Here is a 21,565-nt window from a genome sequence, read left to right as displayed (position 1 = left end):
TCTATATACATCCAGATATTTTTACCTGGAATTGGTCAGATGTACATGTGTTCATTTCTGGTGACATAGTGGTGGTCTGACCGATGGAAGCGATTTTTTCTGCAGCAGATAGTGGTTTCAGTGGTTCCTTGGTGGGCTCTAACATACCCTGAAAAAGGTATATTAGCTATTAGTTGGGGGAAGGATTGGCCCATAAACTTCACAAGAAAGTTAACTAGCAGAAAGCAGAAAGAACACAGGTCATTTGGAAAGTACTGAAGACAAAACGGAACTAGTCTTAAATTTTTTTTAGTGAAAATCTTACAGCACTCTAATGGGAAATATTTCATAATAATACCTTTGTGATCCAAACTTTTTGAAACAAGACCTTGTAATTTAAACCGGATTTGCTTTAGAGTGCCTGGCTATCACTGTCACACAAATGCACGAACACATGGAATGGTGGGGGAGGGGAAGTGGTGAGCAAAACAGTATATTACATCCATGTGCTGAGAATGCAATACTGTTCTGATGTTCAGACATAAAACTGCAGGAAAGGGCACTCTTCATACACGTTACACCATGGTGGTACTTAGAGAGGTGGGAGTGGATTCTAACACACACCATATAGTGTGATGACATCCATATGCTACAACGTGAATTTAGTGCCTGATCCTTGCTTACTACAGGATGGGAGCCTTAGTTCTTTGGACTGGCAAAGCAGAGGCACAGTCATTTCAGAGGGGAAAACATCTTATATGTTCTGCTAGGCATGTTATGAATTTAACACACTCTTTCAGTAAGAGAGACATTCAAGATGGGTGTAGAAACAAAGAAGAAAAAAAAAATCAGCACTTTGTATCTGTGTTCTGCTGCTGCTGCTACGTCGCTTTAGTCGTGTCCAACTCTGTGCGACCCCATAGACGGCAGCCCACCGGGCTTCCCATCCCTGGGATTCTCCAGGCAAGAACACTGGAGTGGGTTGCCATTTCCTTCTCCAATGCATGAAAGTGAAAAGTGAAAGTGAAGTCGCTCAGTCGTGTCCGACTCTTAGCGACCCCATGGACTGCAGCCCACCAGGCTCCTCCGTCCATGGGACTTTCCAGGCAAAAGTACTGGAGTGGGGTGCCATTGCCAAGTTACTAGCATGAAAGAAGGCCCAAGCTTTTACGAATTTCAGAATAACTTGACAAGCTCTTGAATAGTTATCAACCAGATAAAAGTCTCCTTTTATGGGGGCGGGGGGTGCGGGGGGGCAGAGAAGCTGCTAAGTCTAACAATCTTATAGTTAGAATCTATACATTTCTTAAAACAAATCTTTCAGGAGAATCCCCCTACTTTCATAAAATTGAGCATAAGCTAAAATAAATAATTTATATATATATCAATAGTTCTTAACAACAGTACACGTGAAAGGCTTTAATCTAGCATCTAGAAAAATGAAAATAAATTCATGGTCTAATTCAATGTCATATACATTATAAAGGTGTGTGCCCTTCTAGAAAGACTCCATGTGTTTGGTAAACCATTATTAGTCTTAGCCAACTTTTCTAATGTGAACTCTCCCTAAAGCCAAGTGGTTCTCAAAGTGGTCCCCATCAGTAGCTCCTCTATCATCTGGGAACTTCTCCTACCCCAGACCTACTGAATAAGAAACTATGGGGGTGGTGACTAGCATTCTGTGTTTGAAACAAGTCTTCCAAGCAATTCTAATGCACATCAAAGTCTCAGAACCAGTGACTTGAATGACTACTTCAGGTACTATTCCTACAGATGAGATCAAAAGATATTGAACATCTCATGTGTGTAAAGTACTATGGAAAAAATTCAGGTATCATTAAAATTTGAAATCAGATAACCCAGATATGAAAAAGAATGCTTCTAAATGTAAGGCATCAAAAAGAGGGAGGAGGAGAGGATATAACCACTAAAACAACTTTGGTATTAAAAGCTTACAAAAATGGTAAAACTACATTACTAATAAAAGGTTGTAATTAAGAGAGGGGAAAAAAGCATAGATATGAGTCTTTAACTCTTCATAAAACTTAAAAAATTGCCTAATGTGCTGAGTCTAACACAGAAGCATTAAATAGGTTACTGTCCCCAACATGCAGAATGAAAGTGCCCACAAATTAAATTTCTACTTCCTACTCAGAATGTGACAATACCACAACCAATCTCTAGAAAGCTACTTCTTGAGAAAAGAGATCCAAATAACCTAAAAGTTAGAAACATTATGGACTACATTTACCTACAACATAAAAGAAAGTAAGGATGATCAAGGTGTTTTGAAAATACAAGATAACCATTCACAAAGGAACAGCTTTTTTTTTTAAAAAAGCTCAAAGAAGCTTTTGTCCAATCTCACAAAACAAACCAACAAAAACAAAACAAAGCAAAATTTCAGTTCAGTAACAATAATTAGAGCTTATTCATGAGAAGTTTGCAGATTAAAATAAGGTCAGGTTCCACAGCAAATTCATTTTCACATGCACATAAAGGTTTTTAAATTTAAATTCCATACCAAGTGTTCCTTAGTTTTTTTTTTTTTTTCTTTCTTAAACACAGTATTTTTCTCCTTATTTTCAAGTTATTGGTGAAAAAATTTTAAAATATTTTTAGTTTAATAGACAGGACATTTTTATCCACCAATAACTCAAAGACATGCCCAAAACCACAAACACATCAAACTTTAAAATGTGACTGAGTCTTGATAAGGTACAGAATGAAAATTCCTCATTTTCCAGGACTACCTGGCATATCTGAAAAAACAAAATTTAACATGTTTAAAACATTAATGGAAAAACTAAGGACCAATTATGGGTCCTGGCTCATTTTCATTTGTTATAATTTGCTATCTACAACCTTTTGTATATATCCATGGATTCAACATTGCATTATTTAAAAATAATCAGAAATGCATTTAAACAAATGATATCTAAGGCTTCAGATACTTCAGTTTCTTCTTTTTAAAAGCAAATTAAAAGAGACTTCCAAAGGTGAATTTTACAAAAGTTATAAACACTGCTGCTGCTAAGTCGCTTCAGTTGTGTCTGACTGTGCGACCCCATAGATGGCAGCCCACCAGGCTCCCCCGTCCCTGGGATTCTCCAGGCAAGAACACTGGAGTGGGTTGCCATTTCCTTCTCCAGTGCATGAAAGTGAAAAGTGAAAGTGAAGTCGCTCAGTCGTGTCTGACTCAGTGACCCCATGGACTGCAGCCTACCAGGCTCCTCTGTCCATGGGATTTTCCAGGCAAGAGTACTGGAGTGGGGTGCCATTGCCTTCTCCATTATACTACTATTATAAACACTAGTAGTACTAAAAGTGTCTATAATACATAAAATACAGAAAAATGTCCTCAGATCAAGACTTGAAGGGATTTATGAGCTCAAAAAAGGATATTATTGTATTTATTCTCTTAATGGTCCCATGTTGCTGCTGTTGCTAAGTCGCTTCAGTCGTGTCCAACTCTGTGCGACCCATAGACAGCAGCGCACCAGGCTTCCCATCCCTGGGATTCTCCAGGCAAGAACACTGGAGTGGGTTGCCATTACCATACCTTAAAATAAACTTTCCATGTTATGCTATGTAAGTTGATTTTACAGAATAAATGCAACAATAATGCTATGCTATGCTATGCTATGCTAAGTCACTTCAGTCGTGTCCAACTCTGTGTGACCCCATAGATGGCAGCCCACCAGGCTCCCCCGTCCCTGGGATTCTCCAGGCAAGAACATTGGAGCGGGTTGCCATTTCCTTCTCCAATGCAGGAAAGCAACAATAATAAATACATGCAAAAGCATCATTGTACTTACCAATCCTGCTGCGTACATGGGCACTATAACAGGTTGCTTCTTATTGCCCGTGAAGAGCTACATATGTATGTTAGAGAGAAAGAATATGTATTTAGAGAATGATCTGTCATACAATGAAACAGTTTCCAAAATACTCAGTAATGCTTTATTATATACACTGTGAGTGAGAAATTGAAGAAATTGTTAAATTGCCCTTATGGGGTTACAGTTTTGATCTCCTAGCCCAATTCCTTCATCTCACAGTTAAGCAAAAACACAAAAACATCTTTTTCTTAAGATAAGAAATTTCAGAGAAAAACCTAGATAGATTTACACTTAGACGTTGGCATATTTAAAATAAATGAACATTTAAACAAATTAGTATCTATTTTTCTGAGAAACTAGTTTATCATAATTTGTACAGAGGTGTGAAAGAATTTGAAAACATCCATAAGTTGATTAAAGGATTTTCTAAGGTACTAATAAACTTACAATGTTTCGGGTGTCTATGCCCAGGGAGCATAAAAGTTTCTTGTTGCTATGGGAGCCACCCCACTGATATCTCAAGCCATGTGCATCATGGACGTCCTGTAGCTCGGTCCACACATCCAGCAGTTCCCTGCAAAGGTCACAACACAATGAAGCCACCAACAATGGGTTACTCAGTAGCTTTCACCATGAATTCTACTTTTAAAGTGACTATAAAATATTATACATTCCAATTAATCTTGTGTCTAACATGAGTATTTATATATACCTATTACCTGAATGAAATCAAGAGCCAACATTTAGTCATGAGGAAAGTAAATTAAACTCATCTGAAACAATCAAGCAAAAATTTAGCCTGTATGTTATTCTTATTTAATTTTAAAACAAAAGCATTTAAAAGGAGGATAGAAATCACTGAGCGCTTCACCATCTTACTAGAGCTATTTAATGTTTTCTCCTTGAGTCTTGACCCCCACACACACAGTTGCAGTTACAGTATACAAAAAATTCTGTATTCTTTTTTCAGACTTTAAGCATTTCCTTATCTACATATGTACCCTTTTCAAAGGTTTATTATGTCCTATTAGACAGATGCATCATCATTTATTTAGCCACAATCCTACAGTTTTAATTAAGTTGTTTTTACTGTTGGCTCCAATTGCTAGTAAGGCAAGAATATCTTCCTGTGCTTTACAGTGTGTTACTGTAGAATTCTGTTATTTCCTTAGAATGAATCTCATGGGTCTAAGAGTATGAACGGTCTGTACAGCTAGCATATTTTTAAAAAACATATCTAAATGGTTTCAAGATGGCAAAACATCAATCTTTTTATCTCCTTTTATTCTCAGAAACCACCCCAAAACAAAAGTCAAGAAGCAAAAATAATATTCATCTTAAATGAAATTAAGAAATACTGCTTCCAGAGGTGGTGAGTAATGAAATATAAGAGAAGCATCTAGGAATAACTTTGAAATTAAAATTAGAAAGTCAATCTAGACCCTCTAACATCTAAAAATTAATAGCAGTTTCAGAAAGAAAACAGAAGCACTGGAGGGAAGGCAGCTAGCATTGTAAGACAACTGCTCAATGCTGAAGAACAGAAGCTTCCTGATTGAAAGGCTGTGCCTAGTACTCGGTCAGAAAATGAAAAAAGACCCACACCAAGATACTTCACTGTAAAACATCAAAACACCAGCAATGAAAGACTCTAAATTATAAATGTGAAGTGCGGGTAGAATAAAGTAATATTTTACTTCCCGGGAACCTTTTCTTCCCCCGCCCCGCCACCTACCCCGCAAGGAGGCTATTAGAGGACGTGCTTCACCAAAATGGGATTTAACTGAAGGGAAGTCCCAAGACAACATGTGATAGGACGCCTAGACCGATCTATTCCAGACTGGAAGGAACTGGAAGATGGAAGACTCCAGGTTAAAAATGGATTGGCCAGTTTGATAGGTCTATCACAAGTAAGATTGTATTAACAGGCTATTCCAGGGTAGGGACAGACTTAGTAAGTTTAAAAAAAAAAAAGAGGAAATCATTAAATCCAGGAAAAAAAGTGTACTATAAAAGAAACAGTGGCTTAGCTTTGAACATTATTTACATGATCATAATAATGAACGTACCAAATAACAATTTAACCAAAAACTATGACATAAGTGTACTGGGAAGATGAAGGGAGGAAAACAGCAGATGTAAGATCTAAATTCTCATCTATCATACTAGGAAATCAAAAAATAATACACAAAAATTTGACTGAATAGAATAGTGCTTTAGAAATTTTTTTTAAAAAACAGCTCAAAAGTGGAGAGGTAGAGAGATTTTTTAATTACATCTTTAGGCACAATATGGTTTTTTAAACTTAAACAAGTTAATGTTTTAGAACCTTAACAGTTTAAAATAACCTTAGATAACCTTATAAATGAGAACAGTCAAATTAACAAATATACAAGTAGACCTAAAAAGTGTCTACTACTTACCCACTTTCAGCTAAGGCCTCTCTTGTTTTTATTGGCAAGGTGCTTGTTTCCAGCAAGTGCTTCAGGGAAGTAACTTCTTCTTTAGTATCAGGGACAAATATGGAAGGAAAACATGCTTCGAAAATTCGCTCCAGGCGGTTTAGTAAAGCTGTCTGCATCAAAACACCCCCCAAAAGTTTATTTTCACTTTCATAATTTTAACAGTGTCACAGCTTTATCATTAACATAGACACACTCACTCCCACAGACCGATATTCTGTCCACTGCTAAGGGGTGGAGGAACTACTAGACAGATACAGGAAGCACTAAGTGGAAGAAGTGTAACTACTCATAAATAAAGAAAGTGGAGTCGCTCAGTCGTGTCAGACTCTTTGCGACCCCATGGACTGAAGCCTGCCAGGCTCCTCCATCCATGGGATTTTCCAGGCAAGAGTACTGGAGTGGGTTTCCATTTCCTTCTCCAGGGGATCTTCCCGACCCAGGGATTGAACCCGGGTCTACCTGCATTGTAGGCAGATGCTTTACTGTCTGAGCCACCAGGGAAGATAACTACTCATAGAACATTTTAAAATAATTGTGGTGATACAATGATGACAAATAAATGTAGTTACACATCAAGCATTATGCCTGTCACTTTACAAACATTACCTTACTTAATTGACTACAAAATTCTACAAAGAAGAAATTATTACCCCATTATACAGTGAGAAAGCAATCAAAGTTTGAATTATCTTCCCAAAGCAAAAACAAAACAAAAAAACCCAGACAATATTCATGTTCTTTTCACTACACTGGGGTGTTTCTTACTACCACTCACATACTCTCTATTTAGAAAGATAAGACTGGATGCTGGCAAGAAGTGTTATGCTATTATATAATAGTTGAACAGAACCTAAATATGAACACTTGAATTTTGAAAATATTTTTAATTTTTAAAATAAAAAATTTTTTACTGAAATATAGTTGATTTATCAGTTCAGTTCAGTTTAGTCGCTCAGTCATGTCCGACTCTTTGTGACCCCATGAACTGCAGCATGCTAGGCCTCCCTGTCTATCACCAACTCCCAGAGTCTAGCCAAACCCATGTCCATCGAGTCAGTGATGCCATCCAACTGTCTCATCCTCTGTTGTCCCTTGCTCCTCCTGCCTTCAATCTTTCCCAGCATCAGGGTCTTTTCAAATGAGTCAGCTCTTCACATCAGGTGGCCAAAGTATTGGAGTTTCAGCATCAACAACAGTCCTTCCAATGAACAACCAAGACTGATCTTTAGGATGGACTGGTTGGATCTCCTTGCAGTCCAAAGGACTCTCAAGAGTCTTCTCCAACACCACAGTTCAAAAGCATCAATTCTTTGGTGCTCAGCTTTCTTTACAGTCCAACTCTCACATCCATACATGACCACTGGAAAAACCAGAGCCTTGACTAGACAGATCTTTGTTGGCAAAGTAATGTCTCTCCTTTTTAATATGCTGTCTAGGTTGGTCATACCTTTCCTTCCAAGAGTAAGTTTCTTTTAATTTCATGACTGCAATCACCATCTGCAGTGATTTTGGAGCCCAGAAAAATAAAGTCTGACACTGTTTCCACTGTTTCCCCATCTATTTGCCATGAAGTGATGGGATCAGATGCCATAATCTTAGTTTTATAAGCTTTAAGCCAACTTTTTCACTCTCCTCTTTCACATTCATCAAGAGGTTCTTTAGTTCTTCTTCACTTTCTGCCATAAAGGTGGTGGTGTCATCGGCATATCTGAGGTTATTGATATTTCTCCCGGCAATCTTGATTCCAGCTTGTGCTAGTTGATTTATATGTTATGTTAATTTCTTCTGTACAGGAAAGTGACTCAGTTATACATATGTATTATATATATACACACACACACACATACATATATTCTTTTCCATATTCTTTTCTATTATGGTTTGTCACAGAATATTGAATGTAGTCCCCAGTGCTATATAGTATGACCTTGTTGTGAAAACTTTTCAGAAATATCTCTGCTGCTAAGAGAACAAACAGAGGGGGAAAGAATGTCCATTATGACTAAGAAATTTAACAGCTCATTTGTCATTCTGATTATCTGTGTTATCTTTTAGATATTCCATTTCTCTACTCTTCTATGGTGTGTATATTTGGGGTTTTGAGTAGTACACCACCTTTCCTCCAAGCAAAGCTTGCATACTCCCTAGAGTATTTTCTCTGAGAACACTGGCATTTTGGACTATTTTTACTGATTGAAACTTGTTGTATTTAGACTAACTTAGATTTTGGGGGTACTAGTAGGTTTCGTTTCGTCTACATGTGCAACCTACAAGAACATTTATTCCCACTTTCCTAACTTTATTTCAGATACATGTAAAATATTTTCAACTTAGCTCACCTTACTACTTAAAACACCAACCAGGAATACAAAATGTTAGGTTAAAGCTTACTGCAAGATTAAATGCACCACTGAAATGCCACTCACTGTACAAGAAAAATGCCACAAAATGATGGTACTTTCTGCCAAGTAACAAAAACAAGTGAATGCTTGATTTCTGTTGTTTAGTGTAGTCAGCAAACAGGAAGATGAAAAACAAAAGGAAAAACTTTCATACACCTGTTTTCCAAAGCAAAATCTCTTTTGAAAACTGTTATCAGAGCAAAAAACTTAATGCTGCGTAATTAGTCTCAGGGTACTTTTTTGCTATCTCTACAAAAGTTAGTCTAACATCTTCATTATATTCATGTGTGTGATATGGGAAAAGGTTCTCAGTATCAATTATGAAACCTACAGTAAAGAGTAGCGTCAAGATCCCAAGGCTTGTGAAATTTGAGTGCGTCAAGGGGACCCACACTTACTCGCTTCAACAGAGGGAAAGGACAGACATTACTTTTAAAGGGATCAGATAACCATCTAATTGGAAACATAATAAGCACTTGCTCCTCCTGGGCAGGGAAGGTAAACAAAAACTCACACATGACCAAATTTTAATTCTCTGTAAATTAAAACAGAATCTTCTTGTATCCTCTTTGTTATCCGTTTAATGGGATAGAAAAAAAATATATCTCTCTAGGGATGAAAGAAAGGATTTCAAAGCATATTTAATCATTTTGATCAATCATTAAATTTAACTACCAGGTCTTACGTATGAAAGTGTTAGTCGTTCAGTCGTGTCTGACTCTTTATGATCCCATGGACTGTCCATGGACATAACCAGGTAAGAATACTGGAGTGGGTAGCCATTCCCTCCTCCAGGGGATCTTGCTGACCCAGGGATCAAAGCCGGGTCTCCTGCACTGGAGGCAGATCCTTTACCAGGGTCTGAGTCACCAGGGTCTTAGGTATACTAGTGAGCAAATCCTCACATCAGTGGAATGTATTGAAGAAATAGAATGTTATTTAAACCTAACCACTTTCAAACTTTGCTTTAAACTTCTTCCCCAACCTTTTTTCATAAAGAATAAAATTACATGGAAATTTTAAAGGAAAGTTCCATATGACTTTAGGATTAGATATGACAAGTCAATTGCTTCAAATCTTTTTGTTGAATGAGGTAGAGCAGGAGTTGGCAGATTTTTTTCTCTGTAAAGCCAGATAAGTGAATATATTTTGTTTTGCAGGCCATCCATAAACAAATAAGTGTGGGTGTGTTGCAATGAAACTTTATTTACTAAAACAGGCAGCAGGACAGATTTGTTTTCTAGGCCATAGTTTGTTGATCCCTGCTGCTGCTGCTGCTGCTGCTAAGTCACTTCAGTCGTGTCCGACTCTGTGATTCCATAGATGGCAGCCCACCAGCCTCCCCCCATCCCTGGGATTCTCCAGGCAAGAACACTGGAGTGGGTTGCCATTTCCTTCTCCATGCTGATCCCTGAGGTAGAGCCAAAAATTTTAAATGAAGATTCAAATAACCAGAATCCACTAACTGAACGGTACCACCCACCATAAGGAGGAACACTTTAACAGTTCAATAAGAAAGCAGCTAATAGAATTAACAAAGATTCTGATTAAAACTAAACTTCCTAACATTTTATTTTTAAAAATTAAACTGTATATTATAGTTTATTTACAATGTTGTGCCAATCTGACTTACAACAAAGTGACAGGTATACACATATATGCATTTTTAAAAAATATTCTTTTCCATTATGGTTTATCACAGGATGTTGAGTATAGTTCCCTGTACTATACATTAGGACCTTGTTGTTTATCCATTTTAAATGTAAACAGTTTGCATCCGTCAACCCCAAACTCACAGTCCATCCCTCTCCCTCCCTCCCTCTCGGCAGCCCGAAGTCTGTTCTCTATGAGTCTGTTTCTGTTTTGTAGATAGGTTCCTTTGTATCATATTCTAGATTCCACATATAAATAATATCATTATTTTTTAAAGTATATTGTTTTAACTATCCACAAGACCAGTTTGATGCTAAAAGGGCTATATCTCGTTCATAGTAATAAACATTGCCAAATTTCATTTACTACTAGTTAATTCCAGTAAGTAAATGGCTGATGTAATTATAATACTTCAGTAGAGGACTGTGGACCCAAGGGACTGAGACTCAGTTTCAGAGTTTATAAACGGAAGTTATCAGGGCCTACCTCACAGGGTGAATAATAAATTAGAGGAGTGAATGTTTGACACTCCGTGTGTGCTCAAGAAGTGATAGCTTTTACGACTACTGTTGTTATACAGATGACACATACAGACAAAATGGCATGCCAAGGAATAAAATAAATGTCAAAACTAGGTTCAAATCTCACTAAGGCTATTTCTCTACCACTATTTAACATTCTATATCATGATTAAAATACTTGTCGCAATTTATATCCATTTCTACCATATTATAATAAGAAATTAAATAAACAAAATATTTTGTGTGCTCCCTAAGTTCTTCCTATCAAGTTAGGAGACAAGTACCTAAGTAAAAATATCTGTCATTAAGAGCTGCTTATATAAACAGAACCTGTTATTGCTACTTCTTGGGGATTTTAAATTTTGAAAACTGGTGATCATTTTGGTGGATAGTTGGCATTTGTGACTTAAATATTGATCATATTATGAAATACAAAGAGTATAAACCACACGTTAGGGGTATTAAGTGCTTTACTTCCCAAGAAGCACAATAAAGTTCAAAGATGTGGTGGAACATAGTCCAAATAACTTAGTAAGCAAAAGAGGTATAAGAACATAACATTAATGCCAGAAGAAGAGAAACTAACCTACCACAAGAATAGCTTCTCCTGTGATCAGGTAGAGAAACTTCTTAAAAAAAAACAAAAACAAAAACAAAAACGGATTTTCTAAAACACTGTAATCAGACACTAAATTTTAAAAAACTCACTGCTATTTTGAGTAAGACTGATACTGCTAAAGGTTTCAGGTTTTTGTCATGCAATTTTTCCCTCAACACTGCCAGCCAAGGAAATTTAATATGTGCAACAGCCTTAAAGTCAATAAAGTGAAATATTTTTTAAACTTTGATTTAGTCTACTATACATGAGCAAATTATTCATGTAACACTACAATTTAGTTTCTAACAAAGTAAACTGTAAATTTTTACTAAAGAGTCAGTGTTGCACTCCTAATCAATGTGATGGTAACAAAAAAAAGTACACACACATTTAGCATACAAAATATTTAGCTGAGGTTGTAACAGTAACTAAATAGTAACTAAATAAAAAACTACCCACTCCAGTTACTTGAATTTCAAATGCCTTCAACTTCAAAGAGGAAAAATAACCATCAGTTCTCTCTTGAATTTAGAATTAGAAAACTGGTGACTGAGCCATGTTTGTCATGTTTGACATATCAAATTCCAGCCTGCAAACAGCAGCGCATCTGGCCATTAAACCTTTAAAGAAACTTGGGCTCTGACAAATGTGGGGTACTTGTCCTTCCAGGCAAGTACCAGGCTCCCTTTTATTTTCTCTGTTGTGTCCAGTGCTAGGAAGCCAAGGGAGAAGAAAGTCTGCTATTTACAGAGAAGTGCACTTGTGCTCAAAAGAATTCCTACTTGTCAAAACTATTCTGAGAATGGAAACTAGCCAGAAGCAGCAGTTTCACTCTCAAGATAGTCTGACAGATGAGTATACAGGCCAACTAGGGGTATCCTACATAAATTATCATTTGCCTATTACATTTTGCTATTCACCAAAACAGCTGGCAACACTGTTTCTTGCACCTTTAAAAGCCTGTTCAAAGAAATGCATTTCTGAGATTATTCACGAACAGCTAACATTTATTAAACACTTGTTATGTGTAAGACACTGTGCTAAGCACCTTCACATGTACAATTTCATTTTATCTTTATAATGAGAGTTTTGAAGTAAGTCCTATTACTGTTCTCTACATCTCAGGTTCAGGGAAGTAGCTAATGCAAGTCAGTGCTGAACCTGGATCTGAATCTAGGAGGGTGACTCCAGAGCCTTGATTTTTAGGTATCAATAATTTCACATCATGGCAAATAGATAGGGAAACAGTGTCAGATTTTATTTTCTTGGGCTCCAAAATCACTGCAGATGGTGACTGCAGCCATGAAATTAAAACACACTTGCTCCCTGGAAGAAAAGCTATGACTGACCTAGACAGCATATTAAAAAGCACAGACATTACTTTACCGACAAATTTGTATAGTCAAAGCTATGGTATTTCCAGTAGTCACATATGTGAGAGTTGGGACTATAAAGAAAGCTGAGTGCTGAAGAATTGATGCTTTTGAAATGTAGTGTTGGAGAAGTCTTGAGAGTCCCTTGGACCGCAAGGAGATCAAACCAGTCAATCCTAAAAGAAACGAGTCCTGAATATTCATTGGAAGGACTGATGGTGAAGCTGAAACTCCTGATGCGAAGAACTGACTCACTGGAAAAGACCTTGATGCCGGGAAAGACTGAAGGCAGGAGGAGAAGGGGACGACAGAAGATGACACGGTTGGATGGCATCACTGATTCGATGAACATGAGTTTGAGGAAGCTCCGGGAAGTGGTGATGGACAGGGAAGCCTGGCATGCTGCAGTCCACGGGGTCACAAAGAGTCAGACGTGACTGAGCGACAGAACTGAACTGTATTGTAACCAGGACCAACTTCTGCAGTAGGCACAGGGCCTGGGGTCCACAATAATTTTAAGGGTTCATGAGAACATTTTAATAGTTAATATCAGCATACTCATTTTTATACCAAGTTATAAAACAGAATTAATGGGGAAGGGGCTCACAAAAATCATACATGAAAGTCAAGTTGCTCAGTCGTGTCCGACTCTTCGCGACCCCATGGACTGTAGCCTACCAGGCTCCTCCGTCCATGGGATTCTCCAGGCAAGAGTACTGGAGTGGGTTGCCATTTCCTTCTCCAGGGGATCTTCCAGACCCAGGGATCGAACCTGGGTCTCCCGCATTCCAGGCAGATGCTTTAACCTCTGAGCTACCAGGGAAGCCCAAAATCATATGTGGTCATGGCTATACTACCTTCCAAAGGTTCACTGGCTTTTATAGGATTTCTCTATCTTTCCCAATTTTCTCATTTCTCATATATTTGTTTTCCTATTAGGAAAGACGTATTAGGGTCTTTATTACCTTGGATGTCTCTATATTTTATTTTCTTCAACCCATACAGGATTTCTGGGAAAGCAAAAATGATTACCAAATAAATGACTACCAAATGTTTTAATTCATCAATGAGGGCAAAGCACTAAGCCTGAATTATACTCACTCCCAGTTCTGTCCTATCTCCATGTCTGGGCTTGGAGGAAGAAAGCCCTCGGATATACAAGCAATCATTTCATTTTATTCACTGATGCAAGTAAGTCATACTATCTAATATAGGGCTTCTCAGCTGATATGGCTCAGTTACAAACAGGTTTACAGGTCTTCCAAAAATACTGAAAGCTATATATGGACATATGGTATTATTCCCTCTTGTGATGGCTAATTTTATGCATCAATTTGACAGGGCCAAGAGGTGCCCAGACATTTGGTCAAACATTTTTCTAGATATATCTGTGAGGGTGTTGCTGAATGAGATTAACATCTGAATTGGTAGACTAAGTAAAGCAGATTGTCTTCCTTAATATGGATGGCCTTCAATCAATTGAAGACAGTTTGCGGACTGTAGATCTTAGGATGTCCATGATCACCTCCATAACTGCATGAGCCAATTCCTTATAAAAAACTGGTCAGTCTGTCTCTCCATGCATGCATGCATGCATCCAACTTCCTGGTTCTATTTCTCTGGAGAACCTTTGACTAATACACCTCTGTTTTATATAAATGACTACACTGGGGTATAAAGAGCCTGTGTATTGAAACTCTCATTCAAAGTTCCAAAGGAGTATATAATGCCAGCACCAAAGATCCTAGAATCTGGCTCTTAGGCCAGAAAAAGGCACACCTCCTTTAAAGCACCTTGATTTTTTAAGGTAATTTCTAAAATTCCTTCAACATATTTCTAGTTAGTTTTCCTTTCTTCCTTACAAACAGTAGTCAATCGTGTCAACAGTTTTAATATTGATAGCATTAGGTCTTGTTCTTAAGTGGAAGTTTAGAAGAAACATAAAATCCACTGGGCAATTTAATCTTCCATTTAAGAGGCTATCTTATGCCTTACCATCATTAAATATTAAGTAAGATATCAAGTACAATCTACAATTGTATACTTATCAATCCCTAATTTCAAGCTATATAAGAAGAGTAACCAATTCCCTATGCTCTAAAAAGATGGTTTGCTGCTTTTGCACAATTTCTGGATAAATCTAATAAAGTATTTCTATTTTGGAATTAAAGACCAGAATTTCAAATTTTCTGAAGGAAATAAAACAAAAGTAATTGCTGTCCAAATACTTCAAGCAAACAGAGCTATAAGGCCTAAAATCTCCATTTCTTTCTTTCTTTTCAAACTGAGATGTTATTGACTTACTATGTTTCATATGAATAGTTCAATATGTGTATATACTACAAAATGATCACCATAGTCACATATTTTTCTTTTCTTGTGATGAGAACTTTTAAGAACTACTCTCTTAGCAACTTTCAAAACAAAACGCAGTATTACTAACTGATCACCATGCTGTACATTGTATCTCTAGGACTGATTTATTTTGTAACTGGAAGGTTGTACCTTTTGACTACTTAATTTCTTTATTTTGTTGCTTACTTATGTTTTCAGTCATAAGTTCAAGTGTTCACCTACAGAAAGGAAAACCTGCACAAATCTCAGGCAGGTGATTAAATAAACGAAGGTGAATATGTCATTACACTCAGTATGAGAATGCTGACTCTGCTAAGCAAACCAATAACTGAATCTCAAAATAATATAAGCCAAAGTATTAGTGATTCTCTTCTTTTTCCTTTTTGGGACATTCAATTTTTAAAGCTCTCAAGATAAATCTTCTTCTAATAACATTTTCCCAGTAGTGTTATCAATTAGATGGCTAATAAAAGAAAATGATTCATAGCTTCCTTTTCTATAGTCAATTAATATAAAGAGATTACTTACCCCAATTACCTAAATTCTCAAATAACACCCAGAGAAACATTTTAAAATTTTTTACAAAAGCTCAGAGTTTAATGCAGTGTTCATGACATTATTGCCTTTACCATATACCTAGGAAAAAGCATCTTGACTATTTCAATCAAGGTCCCTTTCTAGAACATTAACAGATTAAAAAAAATTAAACTGTTAGAACAATACACATAATGGTCTTTTGAAAAAACACTGCTTTCAAAGTAAGGAGATTTTTATTATTGTCATTTTATTTTGTTCAAATCTTAGCCCCAAAAGTGAAAAATAGTTTTGACCTTTTTCCAATTTGTACACTAGAGACAGCACTAATTTGCTTTTCTCTACAATTTATAAGAATGTTAACAGGAAAATGAAATAAACTGAACTCCAGGCTCTCAGAAAAAACAATATTCACTGAGGGGGAAGAATATTTCTCAATAAATGGTCATTATGGTTTTTACATCAAGATCTGAACCCTCTGAGGCTTGCTGGAATCACATTTGAGAACTGGGTTGACTAGGAACATTTTAGAAATTTGAAAGCGTTTTTTCTAGACTCTTCCCTAAGTAACAAATTATTGCAATAAGGTTGCAATAATTGTCTCAATCTAGGAAAGATATGTTTTATTAAAATGTTAAGATATCCCTTTGGTAGACTGAAAAAAGGAAAGTACTAAAAATAGGGACCTGGACAATGTCACATACATAGTGAAAAGTCAAAGAAATTTGAAATAACAACTATACCATTTGTCTGACTTCACAAACAATGAACTGTTGCCTGTGTTTGCTTAACTGCATTAACTGAGCTCTGAATTCTAAAAGACTCTCACAACATTCTGTCAAAGTACAATTTGATGGCACTCTGTTCAGGACTGAGCGACTGATCTGATCTGATCTGTTCAGGACAGAATTGCTGTATCTTGGTAAGATTCAATCTACAATCAAAGTTTTACAACTTACAATAAAAAAAAAAAACACCCAATGTTTACATTAATATGTGAGGATTTCTGTGCTGTCCCCCATTACATGGTAGCAGCTAGGATAAAGATTTTAGGATAAATATTAGTAAATCTATTCCTCTCTAAGAGAACTAGATTAATGTGCATTTCAGCAGATTCTGAAAAAGGAAGAAATTACAGGTCACAGGCCTCCTTCACAATAGCAGGATAAGGATGAAAGTCACTTTCCATCTCCCCAACTCAATTCCTTTCCAAATTCCTCTTCTAGCCCCACTTCCAGCAGTTTCTCCTTTCCAACATCCATCTCCAAGTTTTGCTCATTTTGCATAACCCATTCAGCAAAAAAAAAAGCTTGAGGATGGAACCAGACAAATCTCAGGAAGTCAATGCATCCTGCTATATCTATACCATTTGTGTTTTATTTTTACAAAACAGAATCATACTACAAGATTCTTATTTTTCAGTGTATTTTTTTCACTCATTAAAAGATTTACTGTCCTTTTATCTTTTCAAAAGTCTGCTGCAATAGATATTATCTACTTTTTACAGACAACTGAGTTCAGACGTAGTTTGTCCAAAATCATAATGCTATACGACACTGAGTCAAGATTCGAACTCAGATCTGTAAGATTCCATAAAGCCCATGTACTTTATTTCCTTCTAGTATATCTAGTTATCAAATTATACATAAATAACTAATCAGTTCATAGGTTGCAAAAAAAAAATCCTTTTTTAGGTGGTTATACTTTAAAAATTCATTATATAATGATGATGTTTAAAGTTCTAAGGTTATAAATTAAAGACCATCCAATACCAGTGTCACCCTATACTCTAGTAAGATGAAAGTAAACAGGGAAAGGATTAGGTCAAAAACCAATAGTCTTTGCTTTGCGTTATATAATTAATTCACTCTTTGTTTAAAATTGTAAGCTTCTGCCTCAATAATGAATTCAATAATGAATTACTCAACAAGAATAATACATATTAGCCAAACCATGTAATAACAGATTTAGCAAATTAAGCTATTCAGACACTCAATGTCAAATGAAAAGTGATCCGTTGTGTACTCCAATGGGTGGTACCATAATTTCTATAAAATCTTAACGTATTAGAGATATCAAAGCAATGATGTATAACCATTTCAATTAACCAGACTTCAGAAATATTTTCAATTGAAAATGGTTTGCTTAGCAAAAGATAACTGAAGAATCAGAGTTTGTTGATTCTGATTCTCAGTATCTTTAAAATAGGCCTGTGGACCAAGTTAATACTTGGTAATAATACATGTATCAATAAAAAGCAGTGATTTTCAAGGAAATGCTCTCTCCTACACTCCTAGGGTTGAGGAAAGGTTAAATGTAGCACAGGGTACAACTCAGGACTGCGGAACAATCTGAATAACATACTGCACCTCTACTTTAGGGGCTACTTTAGGTCAAAATAAACCTTAATGAATCTTCTCTGAAATTCTGGACCAGAAAAAGATAAAGGACAAGGGCTAAGGGGTACAAATATTCTCCCTGACAAGGCTAATTCCTAAGAAAAGTAAACATTAACACACATTTGCAAGAAATTATAAGCAAATAAATAGTCACATTAAGTCAAGGTATGGCTGTTTCTTGTCCTAGGTCTAACCCTCAGCTGTGTCCTACTCTTTGCAACCCCATAGACTATAGCCCACTAGGCACCTCTGTCCATGGGATTTTCCCAGGCAAGAATACTGGAGTGGGTTGCCATTCCCTTCTCCAGGGAATCTTCCCAACCCAGGGATCCAAGACCGGTCTCCTGCATTGCAGATAGATTCTTTACCATCTGAGCAACCAGGGAAGCCCTCTTGTTCTAGGTCTAACCCTTAATCTATCTCACAGCCTCATCCCAGGTCTTTTATTAGCTATTAAACTCTGAGGCCCAAATCTGCTTTTTTCAAATCCTTTTTCTAACCTTCAAGTCCCTATAGCCTTCAGCACAGACTGAGGTTTCAAATTCTGCTTGCTCTTGTCTACAATCAAAATTTGTCCTAGACAAAATTAAGAGATTATTTTCTGAAGCTTAAATCTTAGTTTAACATTGTAAAATCACTCTTAAGGTAGAAACCGAAGGATTTGGTGGAATAGTTCATTAGCTAACTAATGAATTTTTACATAAGTGGTATTTATATCTACCAAAAAACTAAGTTGATGAATTTCTATAAATATTAAAGAAACATACAAAGAAAAACCTTACCAAGCATTATTATAGGAATGTCTCTTTAATCAAGTGATTGTGAAACATGTAACTAATCTACAAATCTGGCAAACATTATGTATCATAAAGAGACTCCTTTAACAGGTACCCAATTACAAAATGCTCTTTGAAAAGCTGAATTAGAGACCTCCACAGCATTGTTATACAAAATAGAGAAAAATCAGTAAATACCTGAACTGAAGTGGTTGTTTCATGTAAATGACCACCAGCAACTGCTCCTTTGGAAGCTGCTAAGGAGACACTGTGCACTTTGGGGGTTCCCGGAGTATCAATCTTTTCATCTGTCCTATGTGACTGCCAGGCTTCCTTTCGATGATGAGATTCAGTGGCTTGCTGGTCTCCAAAAGCAGCCCAGGAACAGCTATCTTTCTGTCCATCCTCAAAAGCATTCCAATCTACAACCTGGCTAGGACCAGCTGAACTGAAGTCCGCAAAATCATCTGAGTCTTGAAAAGCACTGCAGTCATCTTGAATATTTGGCACAGAATCAAAGTCTCCAAACTCACCTTCTTGCCCAATTTCCAGTTTTGAAATAGGTTCAGTGCCTGTCCCAGTAGGTTTTCTTGCCAAACTGCATCCCTCTGATAAACTATCAGAAGACTGTTTTAGGTCTGACTCAGTAAATATCATTTCCTCTTGGCAAGAGACACTATTTGATTCCCCGAATTCTCCAAAGTCATCACCTGGTTCACTCAAATGTTGAAAGTGCTCTGAGGACTCTTCAAAAGTGACATCACTCATTGAATCTTGTGTACCAGCAGTAACAAAAGGTGGAGTTGTGCCACTGGCTGTGCCAAAGTCACCAAAATCATCCTCAATGGTATCGTTGCAAGTCACAAAGTCATTACTACTATCACCATTTTTTACACTCACAGAATCATCTAAAACATTTTCTTCTGTAGGATCAAAGCTGAGGCTCTGGGAGTCAGTAAACCCTCTAATTTCTTCTTTGGAAGAACCAACTTCATCGTCTGCATCCAAAGTTTTAGTAGAAACCATGCACGGATCAGCACATTTAGAAGTGAAAAAATCAAGATTTTCCTCAATTTTACATTGTTCTCTCCTACTGGCTTCTGAATTTTCAGCTGGGTCTGCCAAACTCCAAGCCTCTGACTGAACACTTGAATTGAAAAATTCATCTTGTTGCAATGTGGGAAGGCCTTGCTTTCCCCTGCTGAAACCCCTGTCACTCGCTATGCTTATTTCTGAAACACAAACCTGATCCTTTCTAGCAGTGTCTCCTTTATCATCAAAGCTTCTATCCATAGACACTTCTTTTATAGAATTCAGTTCATTGACTCTATTAATTTTGTTTTCCTGAATGGTTAGTGCTTCATCATTTAAAACTGTACATCCTATTTCTTCTAGTTGTATCCTTTCTTTTCTGGAAAATGTGGCAAAATCTGCAAATTCCTCAGCAGGACTAGGTGCATAGTCTAAATTATACTCAGTACTATGAGTGCTAAGAGGCTTTCGTCCTTTTGAATCAGCTGCAGCATCCAGATCATCTGTTCCCTGAGGATTTACAGTTTCCAACACTGCAAACCCATTTGTTAGAATCTCCAGACAAGGCGGCTTTTCACCATTGCAGCTCTCTAACTGTTTGTTCTGATGAACAACATTCAGGTCAGTTCTAAAATCCCCTGGAGAGAAACTTTCAGGTGTTCCAACATTCTGTCTCTGCTCCACTTCTTTATCTCGTGGACTTTCTATGCCATCAATGGAAGTATCTAAAGTTTTAGATGAAATTATTTCTTTGCTGGTGGTAGAAAGTAAAACATCAGACTGTCCTTTCACAGGAGAAGAAAGTTCAGCAGTGATGTCTTTATCGTTACTATTTTTAATGGACTTAAAGCTTGTAAGGCCATCTACATTTTCTGAGAAATCATGAATTGGCATAAAATGGTTTGAAGGTACAAACTCTTCCTTGGGACGAGTGTAATCTGGTGTATCAAAATCAACAAACCCTACACCAGAAGGGCTAACTTCAGAAAACCCACCAAATTCCCCAAATTCATCGTCATCATCATCCTCAGCTCCGTTGTCTAGTGGTGGTGGGGATGAAGAGTACATTCGAATGATGTCTGGCTCCATCGTTCAATTGCTTTCAATACTTAATTTACACCTGGGGGGAAAAAAAAAAGATTTCTTTTAGGGAACAGATTACATACAACAAAGTCATTCAGAATTCTTTCAAAGAAACTTCAAAACAGTGTAAATTTACAGTGCTCTGCTTTTTATTTTTTAAACTATTTTTCTGTAAAGCAATTATCCTTCAATTAAAAATTAAATAAAATTTTAAAAAAACCTAAAAAAACCAACTATTTTTATCTTAGGTAAGATTACACAGGTATAATATAATGGCAAAACAAAACAAAACAAAACACCTTTTACACTGTATGTTTCCAAGGGCATTGGTAGCACATTACTGAATCTGAGGATTCCAGAAAATTTCATATAAACACTTACAAAAGTACATCTATAAGAGTCTCTCTTGGGGCACTTGCTTGTTCTCTTAGACTCTCCTTCTAGTTCACTGGGGACTCAGGGCTTGCCTTGTGGATTTGTAGGAATTCTTTATAAATAAAATGAAAATTCTGTCTCTAATAATGGCTGCAAATATTTTCCTCAATTTGCTTTT

The 21,565-nt window shown here is 36.7% G+C and overlaps 1 protein-coding gene across 7 annotated transcripts in view; it reads right to left on the bottom strand.

Moving 5' to 3' along the window:
* Window positions 1–21,565, bottom strand: part of AFTPH (aftiphilin) — a 72,444-nt gene that overhangs the window by 19,552 nt on the left and 31,327 nt on the right. For 5 of the 7 annotated variants that reach the window (XM_044926047.2, XM_044926051.2, XM_006079812.4 and 2 more), the window contains 5 exons: window positions 19,096–21,049; window positions 6,245–6,396; window positions 4,269–4,395; window positions 3,798–3,854; window positions 26–148 (listed from right to left, as the gene is read on the bottom strand). In XM_044926047.2, coding sequence (XP_044781982.2) covers window positions 26–148; window positions 3,798–3,854; window positions 4,269–4,395; window positions 6,245–6,396; window positions 19,096–21,018 — 2,382 coding nt within the window. In that variant the 5' untranslated portion in view covers window positions 21,019–21,049. The remainder of the gene's footprint in view (window positions 1–25; window positions 149–3,797; window positions 3,855–4,268; window positions 4,396–6,244; window positions 6,397–19,095; window positions 21,050–21,565) is intronic. The other 2 variants (XM_044926049.2, XM_044926050.2) reach the window with 1 other exon arrangement.

The sequence above is a fragment of the Bubalus bubalis genome, chromosome 12 (genome assembly GCF_019923935.1).
Source record: "Bubalus bubalis isolate 160015118507 breed Murrah chromosome 12, NDDB_SH_1, whole genome shotgun sequence".
Classification (NCBI taxonomy): Eukaryota; Metazoa; Chordata; class Mammalia; order Artiodactyla; family Bovidae; genus Bubalus; species Bubalus bubalis.
The sequence above is the reverse complement of the archived record's forward strand: the minus strand, read 5'-3'. Positions and strand labels throughout refer to the sequence as shown.